The sequence below is a fragment of the Callorhinus ursinus genome, unplaced genomic scaffold (genome assembly GCF_003265705.2).
Source record: "Callorhinus ursinus isolate GAN/ISIS: 27379988/994484 unplaced genomic scaffold, GSC_fseal_2.0 scaffold20, whole genome shotgun sequence".
Classification (NCBI taxonomy): Eukaryota; Metazoa; Chordata; class Mammalia; order Carnivora; family Otariidae; genus Callorhinus; species Callorhinus ursinus.
Genome location: NW_027397082.1, coordinates 8986357 through 9012082, shown reverse-complemented (window position 1 = coordinate 9012082; position 25726 = coordinate 8986357). Strand labels below are relative to the sequence as shown.

The 25726-nt window shown below is 44.4% G+C and overlaps 2 protein-coding genes across 2 annotated transcripts in view; one reads left to right on the top strand and one right to left on the bottom strand.

Annotated features, from left to right (window-relative positions):
• Positions 1 to 270: 270 nt before the first annotated feature.
• On the top strand, positions 271 to 17941 carry TECTB (tectorin beta). Its single transcript, XM_025880356.2, has 11 exons — positions 271 to 372; positions 528 to 691; positions 1670 to 1860; positions 3175 to 3317; positions 3423 to 3495; positions 9158 to 9261; positions 9402 to 9485; positions 13371 to 13533; positions 15106 to 15178; positions 16391 to 16423; positions 17523 to 17941. The coding sequence occupies exons 2-11, from the start codon at positions 616 to 618 to the stop codon at positions 17570 to 17572; spliced, it is 990 nt and encodes a 329-aa protein (XP_025736141.1). The 5' UTR covers positions 271 to 372; positions 528 to 615; the 3' UTR covers positions 17573 to 17941.
• Positions 17942 to 19565: 1624 nt separating this feature from the next.
• LOC112830900 (guanylate cyclase 2G-like) overlaps positions 19566 to 25726 on the bottom strand; it is a 47820-nt gene continuing 41659 nt past the window's right edge. The window contains 3 exon segments of the mRNA XM_025881088.1: positions 19566 to 19594; positions 22649 to 22741; positions 23988 to 24162. Of these exon segments, the coding sequence (XP_025736873.1) occupies positions 19566 to 19594; positions 22649 to 22741; positions 23988 to 24162 (297 nt within the window).

Sequence of the window (25726 nt, the reverse complement as noted above, 5' to 3'; positions counted from 1 at the left end):
TCTAATCAAAGTTATTTTTTGTATGAGGGGGAAAAAATTCAACTTTTTATTCCAATCCTGGTTGAAGCAGTTAAAAAAAAAAAAGTTTTTCCAACTCTGTGAAGTCAAAGGAATTAGATTCAAGCGGCTGAACCTGAGCTTCCCATCGGATCATTGTGCAAGGTTTCCCTTTATTTCCCCCCCGCAGTGGATAATGCATGTTCATTGTGATTTATCTGGAGCCGGTTTCTTTTACACCCTCAGCTGATATAAAGTCGAGCTAGGAATGAGGTCGGAGATTTGGGGAGCATCTGGGAGGCAGCCTCTACAGTCCAGAGAGAATGAAACAGTCGGGAACATGAGCAACCGCATGTGTCATTGACATTCCCAGTGGTAGGAGCCCCACTTTTTGCCTCTCAGCACAGACAAGGAACCATTAAGAAAGGGGGACAGAATTATGGATCTCCCTTGCAAATTTCCCCCAGGATTGTGTGTGCTGCTTTGTTTTCACCCTTGATTTTAACTTTTCACTCCTGTTTCTGACCTAGAATGATCCAGGCTCAGGCCCTTGGGCAGAACTGTGAACATTTGGCAGCTTGGTTTGACCACCTGGCAAAGAGCGGGTTCTGAGAAGCGATGGTGATGAAGGCCTTTGTCCTGTTGGCTGTCTTTGCAGAAGCCTCTGCAAGATCTTGCACTCCGAATAAAGCAGGTATGCCTTGGGCTAGCCCATCTTCCCCAAAAGGGAAGTTTCCCGAAGACTCTTTGCAAAGTTCAGAGCTCTGTGTTTCTCTTGTTATCAAAATGCAATATCAATATCGTAGCCAAGTAGATGCAGTCAAGCGCGCCAGTGCCAACCAGACTTTTCCCATAAGAAATAACAATGTACTGGAGAAACTTAGACTTTTTTAAAATTAGAGAATCCTAGATAGATGAATGGATAGATAGATACATAGATATAAAAATATTTATTTTCTTTTTTCTTTTTTTTAAAGATTTTATTTTTTTGACAGAGAGAGACACAGTGAGAGCGGGAACACAAGCAGGGGGAGTGGGGGAGGGAGAAGCAGGCTTCCCGCTGAGCAGGGAGCCCGATGCGGGGCTCCATCCCAGGACCCTGGGATCATGACCTGAGCCGAAGGCAGAAGCTTAATGACTGAGCCACCCAGGCGCCCCTAAAAATATTTATTTTCAATAAATAAATAATGTATTACAATAATTTAACAAATACACAATCTATTTCCTACTTGACTTATTGAAAGTATGTCCTGTGTCATAAATTAGTGTTTTACAATGTTATGCATGAAATGGACATTTTTACAAGATTTTAAATTATGTGCTCACTTTCATGGGCACAGAAATTTGTATATATTTCTAAATTTATCTATATTTCTAATCCATTCAATCTGGTTTCACAAATACATTCCTTAAAATAGATTAAAGTTGAAAAGTGGACCAGGTTTGAGTACATATTAAGTATAGTGTAGATATCCACAGATGTAGCGGAAACTAGAAAACTTCAGTGACTGAGGTTTGGGGAAAACATTCATCACGGTTCATGAAAAATAGTGAGGAAAGTGTTTTTAACCAACTGCTTTGCATGTTCAGGTGTGGCTAGAACCCACTGTTCTTCATGAAGATTAATATGATTACCATATCTGATTTCAAACCATGTGTATCCTCTTTCTAGATGTCATTCTTGTGTTTTGTTATCCCAAAACCATCATCACCAAAATCCCCGAGTGTCCCTATGGCTGGGAAGTGCATCAGCTGGCCCTCGGGGGACTGTGTTACAATGGGGTCCATGAGGGAGGTTACTATCAATTTGTGATCCCGGATCTGTCACCTAAAAACAAGTCCTACTGTGGAACCCAGTCCGAGGTAAGTCCAGGCCACACAACGAGCAGTTGCTGAGATGACGCAACTGGGCCCCAAAATAAGATATCTGCTGCCCACCCTTAAAGGGATACAGAATTCACCAATTTCCTTTTAAAAGCCAATCCTGACTTTTATTTCCTGGAATGTTAGTGTTATTTAAATTCTTCTCGTCTGCCTAGTTTAAGTGAGTCTTTGGATTTGCATTTTATTCTCCTAATTTGTTGCCTGAGTGAACTAGGCCACCTTCCGTTGAGTAAAACAATACACATCTCCCACCTCCACCTTGCTTTGAGTTCTGAGCACGTGATCACAAGCTGCCATCCTTCCGGGCTGGATGGTGGGACATCCTCTGCACAAGACTTTGAAGTAGTTGGAAAGGCACTTTAAAGGAGTAACCAAAGTATAATACAATTCATAATTGGGTCTTGTGAAGGACTTGGGACAGGTAATCAGAATTAAAAGGAACCACATGCAACCTCTTGCCAAATATCCTCATAGGTCAGAGGAGACATCAGAGACGTCCCAATAAAGTCACAAGTTGGGGGCCCCAGAATCAGTAGGGGTATAGTCATGAAGGGCAGCTGCTCCATTGTTGACCCCTAGCATTCCTGCTACCTTGACTGCAGAAGGCTGTACATACAGGAGATCTCCAAAAATGAGAGCAAAGAGCACCCAAGGCCACTTCCTCTTCCTAAAGGCCCCACGAGGACTTAGTGATTTAGAGAGTCGTGGACATGATTAACAGAAACAACATGTCTTTGAGTATCCTGGAAGAGTGAACTAGAAATCATCTGTGTGGTCTTAGGCAGGTCACCTCTCACATAGATGTTCAAGATCCCTTCCAACTCCAATATTCCAATTGGATCCAATTGGATCCAAGAATATTCCAATATTATGTGATCTTAGAGTTCAACAGCCAGAGGAAAAAGTCACAGAAATAGTGGTCATTATTGGAAGAGGGAAAGAGCAAATATGACATAGTAATAGTGTTCTAGAGACGGGAGATGGGCAAAGGCATTCGTGTAAGATTACTAGGATGGGGGAAATGGATAAAAAGTTGATGCTGGGAAACAGAGATTCTTTGACCAGTTCTTTTTGGTCAGAAGCCCAATGGGTATATGGATCTCTTGTAAGTGTGCAACATACAACCTAGATTATTTTAAACAATCTTGGTCGAACACATTCAAGAACTCTTTGCAGAAATTCTCAGCTCACCATTGACATCTCCCCGTGGATCTGACCATCTTTGATCACTTTTCCCAGAACCCTCCTTCTCAACATGGGGTCCAGGGCCACCCTGTCTTCTTCCTTTTTCAGTACAAGCCCCCCATCTACCACTTCTACAGCCATATCGTTTCCAATGACAGCACAGTGATCGTAAAGAACCAGCCCGTGAACTACTCCTTCTCCTGCACCTACCACTCCACCTACTTGGTGAACCAGGCTGCGTTTGACCAAAGGTAAGTTGCTTTGAGAGTGGAGAGCTGGCTGCCTTGTGTGTGTTCTGCAGGCCCTGTCAATCAGGCATGTTTCAGTCCTTATGCAAAATTCTCTCCCCTTTTCAGAGTGGCCACTGTTCACGTGAAGAACGGGAGCATGGGCACATTTGAAAGCCAATTGTCTCTCAACTTCTACACTGTAAGTGGTCTCCAGGTTCTCATTAGTGCCCTGTGGCCTTTTCAGGAGATGAGGGGAGGCTTCCTCAGGGTTTCCTCTTCCCTAAGCTCTCTGCAGAGCCCAGTTCTTGAATTCAAATTAAGACATAAGCTTTGGTCTAGTTTTAAACCTCTTCAAAGACTAGATGCAACAAGAGGGTCGATTCATAGACTGGACAGAGGAACTATAAAAGGTGTCACAGAGATATAAAGTCAATGTTCCCATCTTCTGATAAAACTGAGGCAAGAGCAATCCTGTGAGTTGTCAGAGGTCAGGAGGCAGTAAGATGGCAGTAAGACGGCTAACTCTCAAGCCAGATTAGTTTCCACTGCCGCCCACTCCAGAGAGTTATACTAGAATCTGGCTCCCGTTAAAGCATTTGGCGCAGAGTAGTGACCTTCCTGCCTGGGACAGAGCTGAGGAGAGAGGTCGGGTTGCCCTCTGCTGCCTAGTTCTTTGGTATCCAAAGCCATTCAGAGAGTGGGCTTCCTCTTGGTCTAATTTAGGCACACTGCCTCTCTTGACATTGAAGTTAAAGGCACACTGTGGTCTCTCAAAATAAAACTAAACATGCAACAGTCATTAGCCCAGCTGCCCCCCAGTTTAGAAGGGGTGTTTTGTTTCTTTAACCTGCAGCTTCCCACGAGAAGGTGGCTTACTTATAGTGACACTCCAGCTGGCTGGAGGAAGAGGCAGGCAGAAACAGAGACTTTTACATAGAACATTAGAACTGGGAGATATTCTTAGAAGCCATCATGCCCAACCCATTCATTTCACAAAGGAAAGGACTATATTCCCTGGAACTCCACTGACCTTGAACTCTTTGAATTTGCTTTACCTGCTGCCTAGAAGCTACCAATCCAGCTGAACTCAGAAAGTGAGAGATCCCCTAGAAGGGATCCCAGAGTCACCTGGTCCATTTTACAGACAAGGATCTGCAGCCCAGAAGGAGGAAACGGTGTGCCCATGTAGTGTGGAGCAGTGCCCAGGCTAGCATATGGATTTCTTAGCACTGCTCTCTGAGGCTTACTTCCTGTGAAGGGAATGGAGCTTGGGTTTCATGATCCCTCTCTTGCACTAGCCTCATTTAAGGCCCTGGGTCTAATTTCATATTCAAAATTTTGATTCTTTTTATTAAAAAGGGCTCTCTACATTATAGAAATTTTAAGGTCCCAAAGAACCTAGGTCTGCCCCTGACCGCACACCCCTAGTGGTTAAGTTCAGGCAAAAGGAATCCCATAGAGCCCCTGGGCCTATAATCAGGAGGGTTAATGCAGTGTGAACCAGCAGGAGGATTAAAAGATGGCAACATCATTGCAGTAACTGTTAAAGGTTGTCCAGAGAGAAAAACAGGCTCACTCATCGACAACAGTCTCAGGGGACATCATGGTGATGGGTCGTCCTTACCAGTGAGCGCCCGTCCAGATGTGCATGATTATCTGGTTATTTTAATCAGATGAAACTATAGACATGCTCCTCTGAGGATTTTATGACAGATGGCTATAGAGAGGCACCAGGATTATCAAAAATCGTCACCCACCATCAGCCATGTTGGGCTAAGTTTCGGGCATATATATCAAATCTTAGAATTGGAAGGAACCTGTTCTTTTTTAAGAAAACAACAACAACAACAACAACAACAACAAAAAGAGGTGTAGCCTCATCATCACCCAGACCATCCTCTGGGCTGGATAAACAGACTTTCCAGGACACTTCCCTGAGCTGTTCTAGAAATGAGGCTAAGGCGTCCCCTGGGGCCCATCAACACCTTTCCAGGGAAAACAGACCTCAGCAAAGATGGGGTCTGATGTTGCAACGGAAACTTTTGTACTGATTAATATTCCTACCATGGACTTGGTTTCCTAGGCCTGACCCGCGCGGCTGGTATTTTTCTTCTCCTCCCTTCTTCCGCTCTGAGAGCATTCTTGTGTGTTTCTGAAGCAACATCTGCCCCCTGCATACATTTCCATCAAATTACCAGGCACAGAGCTGTGCCCTAGATTGCACAAAGGAATCAATGCACGGCTAATTGCTTAGGATTCCCAGAGCTCCAAGTGCTGAGCTCCAAAACCACCAGTTCTACTCGACATGCTTCCTCTCTTCTCCCTCTGCCCCCTCCCACTCACTCCTGCCAACAGCCCATAGTTGGTATTCCTGGAGAGAAGTTGTTTTGGCCCCCAGTCCAAAATAAAGGATGGTAGTCAGCTTGCAGAAGTGGACTAGCAGTGTGCTTAAGAAAATAGTCTGCCATTGACCCACGGGTTTCAGGTCTAGTTCTACCATTTACTAGTTGTACGACCTTGGGTAAGTTAGTTAACCTCTTTGGGCCTTCATCTATTCATTTGTTAAATAGAAATAATAATAGCACTTACCCATACGTTTATTATGAGGAATAAATGAAATTATTTTTATGAAGCACTTACCATACCACCTGGGACAAGGTTAGTGTCCGCGAAAGTAGCCAAATTCATGATCACAGCCTTTGACCCCATATAAAGTGAAAACTCTGAGAGCTCCTAGCACCAGCAGTTACCATTATAGTGTTACCTTTATACCATCAGTGTCAGGATCAGGATGGGATTAGGTTGACTTTTATGCAATCAAAATAGTATTGACCATTCTTCTTACTTAGAGACCAGGGAAAAGCCTTGGGATTGAACAAATGCAGGCAATAGAGGCAAAATTCACAGACTTCCAAAGTCAGAACAATCTTCAGAGGTGATCAACCTTGACCTCCCAACCAACGTACAAAACCCTTCTGCAAGATTGCTAAGGGGTGGGCTCCCCACCTTTTCCAAGGACAAGGGCAAGTTGGCCTTTCTTACTTTAGGTCAGCATGTGAAATCTGATATCTTGAACTATAGTCCATTGGTCATGGTTCTGTCTTCTGAAATAATACTGAGTCATGACGCTGCTGATGGCCCTTCAACTATCTCAAACTTATCTTCCCCAACATCTCCCCACCATTGGTGCTCCATCATCCTACCCCCTCTTCTCTGAGAATGATCCAGTTGGCCACTGCCCCACTAAAAAGCAGAGCCCAAAATTAAAATGTTATATTCTAGACCCTTTCAGACCTCTGCAGGGCACACTGGGTCAGGGGTGACTTTCTTAGTTCTGAAAGACTCTAGGAACATGTTCTAGAATATTAGCTTTGTGCAGCTTTCTTTCATTTCTACCTCATGTTGAGCCTGCGAGCAACAGCAGCTCCCATATCTTGCCCACATGAACTGCTGTTAAACGAGATGTACCCATCCTAACAGTGTCAATGGACCGTTGTGACTCAATCTTTCCATCAAGTGAAGGGACTGGAAGGAGATGTTCTTCCCTCCTGTTCCACAAATGAGTAGTTTATGTGGTGTTTCTATGTTTCCAGGAATGCCAAAGCAAATGGTCCAGGTATTATAGGATGAAGCTATCTGGAAATAGGTCCCTAACTTATGTTATAATGAAAGTAGGAAGAGACCATGCTGAGAATTGCCTTAGCTATAAGGTGAGAAGTGAAGAAACTGACCATTAAAAGTGTTTTGTTTCAGAAATGGAATTAACGATGCAGATTCTCTTCTCCACTCTGTAACAGAATTGCACTAGTTTCTCTGCAAGTAGAGGCATTATTCCAATATTCTAATACCCCATGGGCTGGTCCCTGGGAGATGGGGCTGGGAGAAGCACCTGTGGCTAGGTTGGGGGACCGCATTGTGGTCCCCAGGTTATGTCTTCCATTTGTAAACAGTTTCGTGAAATATGACAAATCTCAGAAAATAATAATAAACAGTAACAACCATTGTAAATCTGCCACTTTAACTGCATAGTAAATTAGTAAATCACTTATGGTTAAGAACATTATTATTTAATTATTGCAACCATTTACGTGGTGCAGGGGGTTAGCAGACAGGAAGAAAAGAATTGACTTCTGAGTGACTGACTCAGGGAGCCCTAGCTGGACCTGCAATCAGGAAAAAATATAAGAGCCACTAGAAAATGATTTTAAGGCCTCTCAGCAAAGGCCCTGAATTGGGCCATTAGGGGGCTAAAGTCCAGTGCAACTAGATATCCTTGCTGACCCTGTTTACCCATTGCAGTTCTGCAAATCTCCAAGGCCATGAAACTCAATCTTCTACCTAGTATCCTGGTTTAAGCTTTATGCTTCTATTACATAAAATCATCATCATAAAAACATTTCTGCAAGGCCGATGAAGGCAAAGGTTACTCCCATTTTGCAGATGGGGAAACTGAGGCCCAAATGTCTGACTTGCCTAAAAGTTAGTGGTGGGAGCTAGGATTAGCCCAGCAACTTTGTCCTTCCGTCATGATGCTTTTGTCTCCAGGGGCTAAACTCAGAGAGTAGGTAAAGGTTGTTACTAAAGTTGAGTGAAACTAAGACAATGAATGGAGAAATCAGCCTCCTTTGGGTAGGTCAACTGGACACACTACTATTTTTTTAATAACTCACCTAGAACTGCCTGATGAAGAGACCAAACGAAGACCATACACACCACACCAGTGACCAAAGGCTGCTGATCTGGTGCTCCAAGTGTGGTCATGACTCCCTATTGCACTTAGAGTTGCAACCACAGTCTTCTGGATCCATCCCCATAGCCTCTCTCACTTTACCCCTAACCCCCCTCTCTTCCTACCCCCCCACCCCTTTTGCTCGCTCAAGCTCCAGCATATTGGCCTCCTTGCTGTCCTGCCAGCCACACTGTCACCCAGGGCTTTTGCCTTGGCTGGAACATTTTTCCCCCAGATGCCTGCATATGCTGCGCACACTACAGAAGCATTTCTTTGTATCAGTACTTAGCCTGGAAGCACAGGCTTCCTAGCTTCCCTCAAGTCTTGGCTCAGATGTCACAACCTCAGTGAGACCTCCTTAACTACATCGGTATTTAAAGTTGCAGCTTGCCCCTCCTTGCACTTCCACCTTACCTTACTCTCTTCTACATTCCTTACAGTTTTTCTATATAATGTACTATATTCTATTCTAACATATTATATAATTCACTCGCCTACTGTCTATTGTCTGCATCCCTTGCTGAAATGTCAGGTGGTTAGAGATAGAGATCTTTGCTTTGTTCCCAGATATAGCTCAATATACAGGAGGTTCTGACATCGAGACCGTCTCAATATAGAGAGGAGTGCCTGACACACAGTAGGTGATCAGTAAGTTACTGTTGTTGCCTTTGTTGTTAACTGTACTGGAGTCAGATCATACGCTCCCTGACCCAGGCTGGAATCCACTCAGGCAAATAGTGGAGGTGAGCAAGAGCAAATCGAGGTTGTGGTTGTCTATGTTTTATCCCTATTCCTGTGGGTGATTGAGTAAAGCTCAGTGCTTCAGCATTCTTGGATTCCACCTTTTTTCCATCAGCCAAATCTTGTTGTTCGCTGGCATAGACGAGATATACAGTCAGTTTCTCATTGTGACCAGCAAATCCAGAGATGTGATACCCTCGTCCCTTCTAAGATGGCACCAGCATCCTAGGAGGGACACCTTCTCTACTCCTGGAGGGTCTCACTGTGGTCTCATACGCCTGTGCCCTTGGGTGGACTCCCACCACCACCCCACCCCAGTTCATCTGCTCCTGTCACACCCAACTGCTCCGTCTGAGAGGTCGTAATGACCACTGTCAATTTCCTTCCAAAGAATGCCAAGTTCTCCACTAAGAAGGAAGCCCCTTTTGTCCTGGAGACATCTGAAATCGGTTCAGATCTGTTTGCAGGAGTAGAAGCCAAAGGGTTGAGTGTTAGGTAAGTATGTTTCCTCCCTATTTCTATTTTTAAAGCCAAAGAAAAGAAAAAAAAGATCAGCCAAGAGACTTTTGAATTACCAGATGTTTCGAGGCATACAACTCTCCGGCTCAAAGCAATGCATTTTATTTCATTTGCAGGTTTAAAGTGGTTTTGAACAGCTGTTGGGCCACACCATCAGCTGATTTCATGTATCCCTTGCAGTGGCAGCTAATTAACAAGGGGTAAGTACCACCCTCCGGAGCACAGTGCTGAGAAGTGGGGTTGCTCTGGGGCTACTTTGGCTTGGAATGGCTTGGGAAGAAGAGGTGAAGCCTCAGGGTCACATCCGTGACACCCTCTGTGCTTCCAGACTGGGTGCTGATACTAGCAAACATTTGTATAGTGCTTTCTAGGTACCAGGTACTCTTCTGAGAGCTTCATCATGTATTAACTCTTGTACCTTACAAGAGACAGTCATTATTACTACCATTCCTATTTTCCAAGTGAGGAAACTGAGGCACAGGAGGGGTTAAGTAATGTCACATACTTAGCATGTGTGTATTTATGGGCAAGTGGGTTTAAACCCCATTAGTCTGACACCAGAACCCTGGTGAGAACTAAATTAGACAATCTGTGTAAAAAGTTAAGCATGTAGTACCTAGTCAGTATCCAATCATTTTAATTAATATCACCGTTTTTTTTTTTATTAATTCAGTAGATAATTGGGAGTTCTTAAAATTTTTGAATAGAAGGTGAAAGTATTGGGATTGTACATAGAAAGATGATTCTGGACGTCATCCATGTGACGGGTTAGAAGAAGTACATGGAAGGTGGAAAGACCAGATTACAGGTCATGGCCTGAACTGAGGTGTAGCCAAGTGAATAGAAAGGTCATCCAAGGGAGGGAGAGGCGATCAGAACTTGGCAACCAATCAGATATGGGGTGGCGAGAAGGACAAGGCAAGAAGCCTGAGAAATGTGTGGCATCAAACCTGTGGGTTGTGAAGGTGAGGGATCGTTTGTTGTTGGGTGTTAGGGAAGAAGATTCTGGATAAGGGTGTTGGATTCTCCTTGAGTTCAGGGTGACATGTTGAGCTTGAGATGACAATTTTCTGGAAACACCTAGAATTGTCACTTTTTAAAACAGAGGACAGGTTGAGCTAGACTAGAGATGTAGGCATCATACACACAAGGAACAGTAAATGCAAAAGAGACCATTCCCCAAACCCAAACAGACCGCATGCCCATGTTGCCACCTGAACCCTTCAAAGCTAAGTAAACACTGGGCCAGGGACAAAGATGATTAGATAATAAAGGTGGAGCCACCTTGGACCTTTAACTATTTATTTTTACTTAACAAACACTTAAACAGCCCTTACAACATACCAAACGTGTTCTAGGTCAGTGCCTTACAAATATTAATTTATTTAAATTTCACCAAACCCCTATAAAGTAGGTATATAATAAGCACTATTTTATACAGGAAAAAATCTGAGGGGTAGACAGGTTCAGAATCTTGCCCAAAGTCCAGAGCTAGTCAGGGGATGGACGATCTGGGGTTCAAACTCAGGCAGCATTATTTCCTGAGCAATGTCGGTAGGACAGGCCAGCAGAACCACATCTAAGCAACCCAGCAAAGCTTCCTGTGGAGATGGTAGCTTAATTTGGATGTCACACATATCACTGAAGGTTTTCTTGACAATTTAGGGTCTCTTGGCAATGGTGCAATCAAATGACTTCAGGAAGACTGTGAAATAAATTCTTGACCTACAGGGACCTGAAATTATGATCAGGCAATGGGAACCTCTCTCAGGCATTGGCTACACTGGGGCAAAGGCTCTGCCATAGCTTGGAAACCTCTCCCTGCAAAGCACTCTGGTACTGCGACTTCCAACTTACAAATGTATTAAATGGCAGGAAAGGGAATGCTTGTGGCTTTGTGGTGGCCTATAGAAGCAGTCCTCAGGCTCTAGTGTGTATAGGAATTACCTAGGGTACCTGTTACACATGTAGGCACAGAGTTAACTTACCCCAACAGAGGGTTCCTGAGCAAACCCTGAGAACCTACGTTGAAGCAGAGCCAAATTAAAGAAGCCCTCATCTGATTCCGTATTCTGCCTAGCTAAAACGGCCCCTTAAGGTTGGAGATATCTGCACAAAAACCAGGGCCGAGGGGAGAAATGAGAAAGTCCACTCCCATAATCTCCCAGATGCTTTTGGTTCCCACCGGGCCCTTTTGGAAGAAGACCCAGTTTTCAAGAGCGTACTGAGAGGTTAGAAGAGATATATTATGAGGCATTTTGATCTTATGTAGGGAAGAAGACTCCTCTGGTGATGTTGTAAGAGCCTCCCTTGGGCATTCCACCATCCCAAGATGTCTGTCACAGAGGGGCAGGTGCCAGAGCCGGTGCCAAGAGGCAGCAAAGCCAAGACATCTAAGCCTGCCCAGGACTTGCCTCCTCCCCACCCCAACAAAGCTCAGTTTACACTGTTTTCCACTGGCCGACACCACGCCTTGGACACTCCAGCTGCAGGAAGCTATTTTAAGGACTCAGGTCTTGAGTTCGTACAAGGTTCTCAGGTTTATTGACCGAATGATCCTCCAAGGTCTTGTTTCACAACTCGGAAAATGCCTCCAGCTCTGTCATTGCTCATAGGTCACCACAAACATGGCCAGGCCTCCGACCTTTGGTCCAGATATAAGGTATACTGTTCACTGCTCATTTTAATCACTAACTCCAAGAGTTGACATTCCTTCAGTCCTACCACTAATTTGCCCCCTAATGTCTGGCTCTGATGGAATGTGTGGAGGAGGGGACATCTCAAGGGCTCTCAGATAGCTGGATGGATTTCTGGTGTGTGTATACTGAGTTGGATTGGCGATGAAGTCAGAGAGAAGCTCTGGGACGAGCATTAACTTTGGGGTCCACTGTGGTGCTGTCCACTGGTCTTAAGCTTTTGGACCCATAGACCTTTTTCCACAAAGGACAGACCCTGGTGTTCCTTGTCACCTGGACATAACACTCTCCAAAGTTCACGTGGTCCTTATTGTACATTTGTGTCTGCTCCCAACACCTTGTTGAATGTCTGGCACTTAGATAGGGAATTAGCATGTGTTTGGTAAATGAAAAAGTATTTTGATTAAACCAAGTCTTTTCAGTCTCAGTGCTGTTGACATTTGGGGTTGGATCATTCTTTGTTGGGGGTGGGGGGCTCTCTTGTGCATTATTGTGTGGTGATGTGCAGCATCCCTGGCCTCTACTTACTACATGTCAGTAACACCTCACCCCTAGTTGCGGCGACAATACCAAATATCTCCTGGGGGAGGGGCGGGGCAAAATCGTCCCCAGGTGAGAACCACAGACTTTGACAAACGCCCATCTGTGTCATTATTTTTCCTTTTATTGTAAATTATTATCTTTGGGACTTTGGGATTTCCCAAATGCTACATCCTCATTATAGAGAATTTGGAAAATATATAAAGATATAGGAAGAAAGCAGAAACCGCCCATAATTCTACCACTCCAGAATAGCCAGCATTAACATTTAGAGGGTACCCCTCCAGTCATTTTTTTTCTGTGCCTATATTAAAAACATGACCAAATTTTTACAAACGTAACCATATAATATAGAATTTAAATAACACAACATAAATTCAAATTCCCAGTGGCAAACCCTCACAAGATACACAGAGAAAGACGTGACATATGACTTGGCTCAGGTGGCTATGGCAGTACTTTGGGAAATGCTGTTCTCAGCACCAGTGTCTTTATCTTGTACACATACTGGGAGTCAGCCCATGTCCCAGTCCTTCAGACAACTTCATCTCTCAGGAATTTCCCTTCTTTGAGACAGAGGTGTGGTGACTTACCTGGTGTGCAGCTTCTCATAAGTCACCCCCCACTCTCCCCTGTCTATAGAATGAGGACTAGCACACCCATCCCATAGCTCCTCAACTTGACTTCATATCATGAAGATAAGCAAGGTGCTCCCAAGTCAAAGTCTTTTGTAAGGACAACACGCTGTATAGAAGCCCAGGGGAGTGTTGCTGTTGTCTGCGGATTTACCTCAGATTTTGCTAGAGTTCATGAGGTAATTTTCTCTCCCCTCTGCCCCATCTGCTCCAGCTGCCCCACGGATGAATCCGTCCTCGTACATGAGAATGGGAAAGATCACAGGGCCACCTTCCAATTCAATGCTTTCCGGTTCCAGAACATCCCCAAACTCTCCAAGGTTTGGTTACACTGTGAGACATTCATCTGTGACAGTGAGAAGCTCTCCTGCCCAGTGGTGAGCCACCTCTCTCCAGAATGAGAATGTGACCCGAGGTGGGGGTGGGGGTGGTATTTGAGAAGCTGTATTTTTACTGGGCATCATAATCAGACCAGTGTACATGTGTACTGAGGGCATTCTGGAAGAAAGGGCACTGGGTGTAGGGGCAAACGTCCGGGCTCTGTCCACCCTGCCACCAACAAGCGACATGGTCTGGCACATGCCACTTAAACTCTGGAGCCTGGTTTTCCCATCCTTAAAGACAGTGGTGATAAGTCACAGTGGTCCTTCTCTTTTCAGAGAGCCGTATTAGGTAAAATGAGCACAATAACAGACATGGAAATGCTTTGAAAAAGTTAAAAGCACAAGGAAAATTCAAAACGTTGGTGGTAGCAAGAGGTGCTGCATGGAAGTCAAAAGATGGGTATTTTTAGCTCTTGCCTGGCCAGCTTACGGTCCATCTCTGAGACTTGAAATGACCCAGAGAGAGGCTGAAGAAATTCCCAACACCCATTACTGCTGAACTGACTTTGTGAGGGGAAGCACTGGGCGGTGGGGCCCTGGGTTGACAGCCAAGTTCAGCGCAGCCCAGGCCAGGGGCCAGGTTCCCCCTCTGCACGCCCCACCGAGAAGCTGCTGCAGAATTCAGGTTTCCATGGCAGCCAGGTGTGAACCTGGTCCTTAGGGCAGTGGTTCCACAGTGTGGTCCCCAACAGCTCCAGCGTCACCTGGGAACTTGTGAGGGATGCAATTCTCAGGCTCCCCAGACCGCCTGATTCAGAAATGCCCCGGGCGGGGGGGGGGGGCAGAAATCTGTGCTTTAACAGCCCCTGCAGGTGATTCTGAGGCATGGTAATAAGGCTTGAGAACCACTGCATTAGACCAAAAAGTGCTAAATCACCAACTGTTGCCTGCTCTGGTCTGTTTGGATTAGAGACCCCAGAGAGGAGGAACACAGTGTTTCTGAAGAGGACACCTGCTCACGTAGCCCGTGGTAACCAATCGAAAAAAGATTGTAATTTCTGTTTGTACTCATTTGTTTTGGCCAGAAAATGATCACATAGGAGCACAAATAAAGGGCAGGGAGCAGACAGATATTTTTACAGTTGCTGAAAGGGTAATTATTGGCACTACATTTTAAAAAGAAAAGAAAATGAGCCAGAACACATTTTGCAAGTGTCCACCTCTCAAACCACTGTAAGGCGAGTAACTGTAGGTAAAAGCCTCACTTCTTAACAAAAGAAACTGGGCCAATCCCTCCCACACCCAACAACCTCTCCCAGCAGGGTGTCTTCTAGCTTGAAGAGGTCATAAAGTAAAGCTTTTTCCTTTTAACCAAGTTAGAGAAGGGATGAAGACAGTGCTCTGGATAATAAGGAAGGAAGGAAGGAAGGAAGTAAATAAATAGACGACAGACAAATAAGGTAACTAAGATCTGTTGACTGGGGAGTTTTGACTCTACCAAGTTTGTGACTTCTTTTTTTTTAATCTCTTGCCTTTCTCCCTTTTCTTTCCTGTGTGCATTTCTCATGCCCCCCTCCTCCCCTTCCCCCCCCCCCCCCCCCGCTCCCTGCGGCTGGGGGTCTTCAGACCTGTGATAAGAGGAAGCGCCTACTCCGGGACCAGACAGGGGGCGTCCTGGTGGTGGAGCTCTCCCTCCGTAGTAAGCTTCTCGGTTTTCCGAATGCTTGGGTTCACGCTGGGCTGCGTCCACAGGCACAGCCGGTTGGAGCATTTTAACGGAATTGCCAAACCAGTTGTGCCTGTAGACACTACCTTCACCTGCAACTCAAGGCTTCCCACCTGGCAGGGGGGCGGGGGGGGGCAGCGGCAGGGGAAGCCGTAGCTCATGCCAAACCAAGAAGTTGAGGTTTATTAACTACCCTGAAACTCTCTGTCTGCAGCCTAAATTCCAATGCCCGCAAGGAATTAGAAAGTGCTGAGCTTCCGGGCAGAGCACGTGGCAAACTGTAGTAATAGACAACGAAATGTACTGGGAACATCTGGTGCAAGTCATCAAAACTTCATAGAGCATCCAGTGCTGGCCCTGGGCTGGACTAGACACTGGGGTTTCAGAATGAAAGGAGACCCCCATGGCCCTTGTCTGCAAGAACTCATCTAGCAAGGAGAGAGATGCTAAATGCCAAGGGAAAGGGAGATGACTATCGATGGGGGTGGAGTGCTATGGGAGTTCATGGCAAGGGGATTCACCCTTGTCTAGTCCAGGGCCTAGGGAAGGCTTGTGTCCATAATCTTTCAGTATGACCTGAAGAGTGGTATGACATGAAGAGTGAGCAGGGCCCGTGGGAAGGCTGGGGCCTTTAGTAGCTACACATCTGAGAGAACATATGCTAAACTATGACCAGGGGCCCAATCCAGGCTGTGCCGCTGTTTTCTGGCCTACAAGCTAAGAACAGTTTGTACCTACTTATATGGTTGAAAAAAAAGAATGATATTTCATATTTTATGATATATCATAAAAATGATATGAAATCAAATTTTTCTATAAAGTTTTATTGGAACACAGCCAGACGTGTTCATATAAGGTATTGTCCCCAGATGCTTTCACCCTACAAAGGCAGCGCCAAATAGTTGCAATAGGGACCATAAGGCCCATAGCTGAAATAAATATTATCTGGCCCCTTCCAGAAAGTTTACCAAGCCCTGCCTTAGAAAGCCAAGGAGAAAATGGTTTTCTTCTTCTTTCAAAGATTTGGTGAACCCCACTATAAACTTGGTCTTAAAGGCAATGGGGGGGCTATTGGTTTAATCAGGAGAGGATATAGTCAGATTTGGATTTTGGAAACATAGACCTGAGGCTCCTTCCATGATCACTTCTTAAACCTTCAGCTTTCTCTCTCTTCACTCATTACAGGCAGGGGATTCTCCAGTCTCTATAGCTTCTCAGGTAAGGAAAAGAGGCACCTCTGGGAAGGGTCATGGGGCAATGCCTTTTAAAAGGAAATGTGTGTTTTAAAAGAAGCTTAGCTTTGGCCCCAACCAAACCTCTAGGAATTGAAAGCTGCTCTTTAAAGCACACCTGGGTGGGACAGAGCGAGATGGAGGTAAACAGATGTCTCTTCAGCCAGCTCTGCAGGAAGGGTGCGGCTGGGGGTAAATTGGATGAAGCCGAATTGGGTTCCACCTCTCAGCAAAAAAAACATCACCAGGGGGCTTTGCTTGGGTTCCTGCCTTTAGAGAATGTGATTTTCAATGATCTGTTTTTTCAACAAATATTTCTGAGTCCCTGCTGTGACTCTGCCCCTCATTCACTAAATGACCTTGGGCAATGAACTCACCCTTCCACTCCCCAGTTTCCTCTAAGAAATGGGGCCTAATAATTGCTCCTATCATACATGGCTGCTGTATGGATTAAATGTTACAACTAAGGGCACCAAACAATGCCCCGCATACAGCACACATCCAGTAAGATCAGCCATCATTACTCTTCTAGGCAGTGGAGCTCCTGCAGAGGGAGATAGGCAAGGCCTCTGCACTTCCCCGTAGTGTGACTCCTTGGAGTGGGGGTAGAGGAATGATTTAGATAGCAGCCAGGGAAGCCTCTCGGAAGAAACATTTCAGCTAAGATCCAAGATCTCACCCGAAAGATGAGGAGAACAACTCTGTGAGGAGATGGGGTAAGACATTCTATTTATTAATAAACTCACAGATGTAGACTTTGCTCTTAGTTACAGAAATCACGTAAACCAACTTTTTAAGACTCTAATCCCAGCTCCTCATTTCTAAAGGAAGTCCTATAGCGAAAGCCCGAAGGTGAAATGAGCCATCACTGTGTTACCCATGTTCAGACAAGGAACAGTGCACGGAACTGACAAGACCAAGCTACAGAAACCCCAAAAGATAAATAGATTTTATATAAAATGTGCAGAGTTTTAGGAAAGCCTACTTAATGCCCCTGAGTTGACTCTTCCATTGAGTTAACTCTTTGTTGTGTTGTCCTTGCTCCGTGTAAACTGGTTCTGTCCACTCTCCTGTCTGATTCACAGATGTCCTCTATCACCTCATCGTGATGCTGGGGATTTGTGTCGTGTTGTAGGAGATCGCCAGGCAGGCATGGCATCTCCTCCCACCCGACATCACCTCCTGGGTCCGTGGCAAACTCCCACTTATTGTGCTGCCGGCAAGAACAAACAGAAGAGCATATTGTTGAGAAGCAGAAAGTAGTGCTTTGCCAATTACGTCTCCAATGATTTTTGTGAATCTCAGTGATTGCCTTCATGCCCCACGTCCTCCTGTGACTTCCTGCGACTTCCAGTTCCTCTCCTGCAGCTGGTGGAGGAGTCTCCTTTCCCCACGCTCAAGTCAGGGCTGCAGTGGACTCCTTTGAAAGCTATTCTGATTTTAAAAGACTAGCACACCCAACCCAGTGCTGCTGAGCGTTTTGAGGAGAATGTAGGGCATGACCACAAAGTCAGTGCTAAGTACAGAATGCACAGGAATAGCCAACTTTGCCAAGGGGGGCCTTTGGCATTGATGTTGTGCAATGCTTATTTAAGAACCAGGGCTGAGCCACCAGGCAGGGGTTCCAATCTTTCAAATGATGTGGCAATCAGAGCGAAATATAATAGTGTTGCTCAAACCTGAGTATTAGAAAGGAAAACAATTCTTGAGAGGCTGCCAGGGCTAACCTAATTTGTTTTTAGTATAGTGTTTCTTAAATAGGTATAAACATTATATAGGTATTAACTCATTTTTATAGCTGATATAGATTTCAAAAATCAAAAGAAAATTACAGATTAAATAGGATTAAAGCCACAAGAAGAATAAAACTCACATTAACATAAATTTAACGTCATATAGTGGCACTGCCTAAATGAAACCACTGTTAGCACATGACTCTGGAGTGACATCGGTGACAGGTCCTCTGAAGTCTGTCAACCCAAACCTACTCTACACCTTGTGATGCTCAACGCTTTCGCTATTTTTTTTTCTATTTGATCCAAGAAATCGTCATCTGTGCAGAATGGTCTGACCTCATTTAGTCTTTAACAGTCAAGCATGTATCTATCTGTTTTTGTCTCCTTGACTTACGATCATTAGAACAGAACCTAGCAAAAAAATCAGAAGCACAATGGCAAAAATGGCTAATGGAATCACACGGTGCCACACCCTGATAACACCACCACCCCAGTGACCCAGAATGCATGGATGTTAATGACTTACAGGGTCAACAAAATAAAAACTGAATGAACCAAACCTCGTAGACAACTGGGAGAGCCCCAAGAATGCACTGTCAACCCCAGAAGCTAGAATGGGATAGGAAAATCCAGAGCTCCAAGTTTTTTTCTTAGTCCTGTACAGACTTAATTTGTGGGCTCATACTTTGAAAACACATCAGCATGTATCTCTGTGGTTAATGTATTTGAGAAGTTTTGAGATCTGTAGTTTGGTGGGTCTTTTACAACTGTGCTAAGGAACTGAGAAATTCAGCTAGTTCCCAAATTTCTGGAAACAAGGAGTACATGTTTGTTTAGCAACAGACTAGATTCAGATGACTCAGCATAGTCTAAACTGGTCTCAAAGCTGGAGCTCCAACCAGTTTGAGATCTCTTCTTCTTATAAATTCAGAATTTTTATAATCAGGAAGGACAGAAGACATATTTTATTGGTTCTAGTCAAAAATTCTTAAATAGCCTACTTAGAGCCACGATCAAATCTTTGTCAGAGTAAAACAATGTTGTATTAGTTTTGCTTTATTTTATCATATTGTTTAATGATCTTCTATCTCCTCCTGGTGCTATGGGATAAATAAAATGCCTTAAAATAAATAACCTATGATTACAGTTTACGATGTTAATGTATCATATTGATAGCCAATTCCTCCACCCTCCCAGGGGTTTCTACGACTAGAACTTCTTCGACTCACACACATACCACAGACTTTCCATCATTCTACCCTACATTTACTTTCCAAAACTCCCAGCCTTCGCTTTCTGATGCAAGGAAGCAACGCCATCCGTATGATCTCCCTGTCTCTAACGCCCTAACGTCTACTACCAGCAATCAAATGTGTTTCAACCTCAGGTGAGCTAAAGCCCCTTCATGTCTTCTAACTTCTCTATCAAGGAATTAAGAGAAAACACTCGAAATAATCTCTGTTATAAATTCTCTTGAGTGCTAAACATAAAACATATTTAGAGAATGAGGAAAGAGTAGATAACTCCCTTAGGTATCCTTAGATTTTAGGAAATTAATCTTATCAAATTCCTGCTTATGATCCTTAAAGACTCACTCTCTTAAAACTTGAGTAATATAAAGAAAAGAAAATATACAGACATGCATATATACTGAGTATACATACTCACATAGATCTCTACCTATCAAACAGTCGATGTAGATTTAGATACAGAGAGATTTCTCTGTGTGTGTATGTATATAGATACGTATACATGTATGTCTGTGCACCTGTGAATGGACGTGTATGCACCTGTGTGGAAATGTTTTATGTGTTGTATGGATGCCAAATGTTTATTATGCCCAATGAAAAAGGCAGAAGCAACAAAGTCTTTATTATATAAATATAACTTGTATAAGCATGTGGGCTAGAGCTGAAAAGGAACACCCACACACACTCCATACAAATACAAAGATGGGATAATGGTAGACAATCACTATACCCCACCCGATCCCTACTTCAGTGTATCATTGTCTAATGCCTTTTAGATGTAACATTGGACGGCTTAGTTACCTCCACACTTTTGGGTATACCTCTATTAGTCCTTAATATATTGCAGTACTACTTGTATGCTACTTCTCTTCAACTAAACTGAGAGCTAAAGATCAAGTAATGTTTCATGTTCTCATCTCCCCCCAGTGTGGTACCTGGCACAGCGTAAGTGCTCAATAAATGCTCTTTGAATTAATGAAATGTCATATGGATGGATGGTTGGATGGATGGATGGATGGATGGATGGATGGATGGATAGGGAATGGCCTATCTCTCTGAAAGACCTCAGAGCAGAGGTTGTTCTGTTCCCTTCCATGGGAAAACAAAGTATTTGGAATCCAGACACTCTGCTCCCAAACAAGGGAAGAAATTCTGAAATATAAGAAGATAAATGTCGTCCCATTGTCTCCATGCTGAGGCAGCAGGGGTAGCTCCCCTGTCCCTCTCAGATAAATGCCTTCTTTTGACTAATGCTTTCAAGCCTTCATGCTAAAGGCCTATGGGGAGGAGCAGAGCCTCCCACAATAAAAATGGAATCATGTCAGAGAAAATGGAGTCTCTGAAGGTCCTAGAGTTCAGTCGCCCACCTCTGGACAGAAGAAAAGCCTTGCCAGTGGAAACACACAGTAGCTCCATGGAGACGGGACTATTTGTAAAGCACATCCCTTGGCCCCTATTTAGTGGCCCTCTTCCTGAAGAAAGGCAAGAATTGCACCAAATCTTTTGTAAGATTTAGTATTAAAGGCTCTCAACTCACCAAAATTATTTTCCTATACAGAGCTCAAAAATATCTCTACAAAAGCGACTCACAGGTCAAGTAAAAAAAAGAAAACATTCCCGATCTCATTGGTTTTCACTTCTTCAGTCTTAGGGAATTCACCAGGAAAGTGTCTCAAACACAACACATCATGCAAACTGCTCTCCCATATTCAGGAGCAGCCATGAGGAGGGTAATCGGGATGTGATGGGTTACAAGGGATAAAATTAAAAAAAGAGAGAGAGAGAAATACTGTTAAGTGCATTACCGGTTTAGTCAGTCTGCTACAAGAACCACTGACAGACATGATGGAATCCGATTCTCTGTGTAAAGGGGGAAATATTCATAGCAGAATGGATGGGTTCATCTTCGTCTGCTGGAGTTTGCAAAAAATTTAGCACTTCATAAATCAATGAAAAAGTCCACTTAAAATTCAAGCCTTGATTGAAAGCAAAGCCTATCTTCATTCCTTTGCTTTGGATAGGAAAGAAATTAAGCAATAAATTGAGAGTGGGACATTTCCATTTGTAAACTGCGTGCTCACAGGAAGTCAGAGCTCAGGACCAGGCCTTGCGGGGACTGACTGCCCTGATCCAGTCTACCTGGAGTGGCCTGATCCTGTTGGGATTTCAGTGACTGTTCACACCTTAGAGAGAGCTTTATCCCTGGGAAACATTGCTGAGATGCCTTCTGATAACTAAAGGTTAGGGAGCAGCCCCTGGAAAAAAGAAGGCAGGCAGGGTGGGGCCAGCAGCCCCAAGTTTTGTCCTCTGGGTTTCCTCTCTCCCAGAATGAAATTGGGTTCACTGCAAATTCACAAGCTAATGGACCGGAAATATCTGGCAGCTAGGGCAAGTTCACTGGCAGGTCTGGGAGCAACAACCCAGCCCTGGTCCCCCAGGAAATGAGTTCACCCTACCCAGCTCATCCCAACTCCACAGAGCTCTGGGGCGGGAAGAGGAGGCCAGCTAGATGGCTCCCCCTACTGGTAGATTAACTCAATACCCCAGATCTACACCCCCTGCATGGGATATTTAAGGCATCTAACCAAATGGTCCTCAGACTTTTATGGACCCCACAAACATCTTTAAAGAAAATACCTCAGAAGCTCTCTGGGACTTTAGCTTCTTCCTCAGTAAATTCGGGGAGTGGAATAGTGAAGCCTTCTTTGCCTTTCAACCAGGAAGTTGTTTGTTCTCCTTTGCCCTGTGGGAGTCACAGAGGAGGAACGGCTGCCCATGAAGTGTGCCCTCTGAACAGACAACTCGGTCTCCCTTGCTTGTTGACTGAAAATGTTGTTCTTAGCCAAAGTGCAATTAGGCAGGAGCAGCCTCAGTGAAGGGAAGGCCTCATTATAGATGAAATCTTGGTTTCCTTGGGCTTTGCTGGTAAGCATAAATGGATAGTCAGCAATGGCCTAGGGGGTGTGGGCCTGTCAAGGCTGAATTTCGCTGCAAAGGAAATCTTTTAAAAATAATAATAAAATCTATGAGCTCGTCTGATTAGTAGAGCATCAGGTGAAGCACCTCATATACATGTTCACATTTAATCCCCACATCTACCCTTCAAGGGCAATATTATCACCATTCCCATTTTACTGGTGATAAAACCAGGCCCCCAAATAAGACAGCCAGTAAAATTCAAAGCTAGGTCTATGCTGCTGCCTTCTAGAAAAATCTTCCCCTTACCTGAAGGCTGTGGATGAAACACAGTATGTTCAGTGTCTCCCAGCAGACAGTACCTGGGCATGGTGATTCCAACCACACCAGCCACCACAGGACCTACAAGGAGGAGAACAGAAGGGTATATAGCCAGCCCATCTGCATTTTCCAAGGGCTGGACTGCATGATGCACATTAAGTCAGTAAATGCAATTCAACAAATATTTAAGTGCCCTCTTCAGGCAGAGCTTGGCAACAGATCTTAGGGTTTACAAAGAGGCAACCTACAGAATCCACAGACTTCTGGTGGAAAACCACATAATCAATTATGATGAGCCGAATGTTTGTAACCCCCTCCTTCATTCACTTGCAGAAGCCCTGACCCTCAAGATGATGGTATTAGGAGGCAGGGCCTTAGGGAGGTACTTAGGGTTTAGATGAGGTCCTGAGGGTAGGGCCCTTAGAAGAAGAGGGGACACCAGAGCGCTTTCTCTTTCTTCGCTATGTGAGGACATAGCCAGAAGGCAGCCTTTAGTGCGATTAAGAAAAGGGTCCTCATCAAAACTGACCATATTGAAACCCTGATCTCGGACTTCCCTGCCTCCGGAACTGTGAGAAAATAAATGTCTGTTGTTTAAGCCACCCAGTCTGTGGTATTTTGTTATAACAACCAAGCTCAGGCAGAAATTAATGATGATGTTATTCATGCACTAGAGATGTAAACAAAGGAACTGCAGCACAAATGTGGGAGTAATTAATTCTGATTAGGGGCCAGGTCTTATTTTAGTCAAGCCTTGGAGGACAGACAGGTAGAAGCAGGTCTAGCTACATAACTTACAGGGCCCAGTCTAAAATGAAAATAAGGAACCCCTCATTCAAAACCTATTAATAAATTATTTAAGAAAGTAAGTAATATAAATATTATTAATATAATAATATTATAGTGATAATTATATTAATAATGTTATGATAATATATTGAGAGACTAAGAAGAGCATTAAACCAAGTGCTGGTTGCTTCTGCACAGGTCATGTGCCCATGAGTTTGACCAAAACCAGACCAGACCAAAGGGCATTTGATGCAGAAGCATGGGGGGGGCGGGGGGGGGGGGCGGATAGCAGCCGCATATAACCGTCCTGCGTTTTGGTCTCCTCTTAACTTTTGGTTCAACACCTTGGAGTCTCTGGGTGTCTTCGCTGTCACCAACTAATCTGGCTAGCTGGAAATAGATTTACAGAGACAATGCAACCCTGTTTCCCTTGAAGATGTTACCATTCAACTTCGGGGTCCTAAAAACCTCAGACCCAGGACTTGAATCCAGAACCACCTGCTGTCATGCGTGGACCCTAAGGCCCAGGGCTGTCTACCTGTGTGGATGCCAATCCTGAGCCTGAGCTTCTCCTCAGGCATGTGCCCCTTCTGGAAGTAGACAGTGGCACTGAGGACGTACAAGGACATTGGGGCAATCTCGTCCACGCGCTGGATTCCATTGCGGATGGGAAGTCCGCTAGCCACCATGTATGCATCTCCAGTGGCTTCCACCTGAAAATAAAGTAACAAAGTGGCCTTGCTCTGAGGCCCCCCCACGTTGAAGAGTCACACTCCCTGACCTCCATTCCTCCCATGTCCCAGCATTTCTACAAGTTTCTGCCCTTGTCCTGGTTCTTTCACAAAGCCTTCCTTCCCTGAGCCCTCCTGCACACAGTCACTGCTTTCTCCTCTGAAATCTAATAGTGGTGGTGACCATATTTCCACAACTCAAGTTCAAAACCAGTTAAACGGGCAGCAGTGTACGGATGGGGTAAATCTTTTTTTTTTTAATTTAATTTTATTAAGTTATGTTAATCACCGTACAGTACATCATTAGTTTTGTTTTTTTTTTAATTTCTTGAGATGTTTTTCTTTTTTTAAATTTTTTATTGTTATGTTAATCACCCTACATTACATCATTAGCTTTTGATGTAGTGTTCCATGATTAATGGTTTGTGCATAACACCCAGTGCTCCACGCAGAATGTGAAAGTCCAAATAATACCATACTTTTTTTGTTTTGTTTTTTAATTTTTTATTGTTATGTTTATCACCATACATTACATCATTAGTTTCTGATGTAGTGTTCCATGATTCATTGTTTGTGCATAACACCCAGTGCTCCACGCAGAATGTGCCCTCTTTAATACCCATTGCCAGGCTAACCCATCCCCCCACCCCCCTCCCCTCTAGAACCCTCAGTTTGTTTTTCAGAGTCCATCGTCTCTCATGGTTCGTCTCCCCCTCCGACTTACTCCCCCTCATTCTTCCCCTCCTGCTATCTTCTTCTTTTTCTTTTTTCTTAACATATGTTGCATTATTTGTTTCAGAAGTACAGATCTGTGATCCAACAGTCTTGCACAATTCACAGCGCTCACCATAGCACATACCCTCCCCAATGTCTATCACCCAGCACCCCATCCCTCCCACCCCCCACCACTCCAGCAACCCTCAGTTTGTTTCCTGAGATTAAGAATTCCTCATATCAGTGAGGTCATATGATACATGTCTTTCTCTGACTGACTTATTTCGCTCAGCATAACACCCTCCAGTTCCATCCACGTCGTTGCAAATGGCAAGATCTCATTCCTTTCGATGGCTGCAAAATATTCCATTGTGTATATATACCACTTCTTCTTTATCCATTCATCTGTCGATGGACATCTTGGCTCTTTCCACAGTTTGGCTATTGTGGACATTGCTGCTATAAACACTGGGGTGCACGTACCCCTTCGGATCCCTACCTTTGTATCTTTGTGGTAAATACCCAGTAGTGCAATTACTGGATCATATGGTAGCTCTATTTTCAACTGTTTGAGGAACCTCCATACTGTTTTCCAGAGTGGTTGCGCCAGCTTGCATTCCCACCAACAGTGTAGGAGGGTTCCCCTTTCTCCACATCCCCGCCAACATCTGTTGTTTCCTGACTTGTTAATTGTAGCCATTCTGACTGGTGTGAGGTGGTATCTCATGGAGGTTTTGATTTGGATTTCCCTGATGCCGAGCGATGTTGAGCACTTTTTCATGTGTCTGTTGGCCGTTTGGATGTCTTCTTTGGAAAAATGTCTGTTCATGTC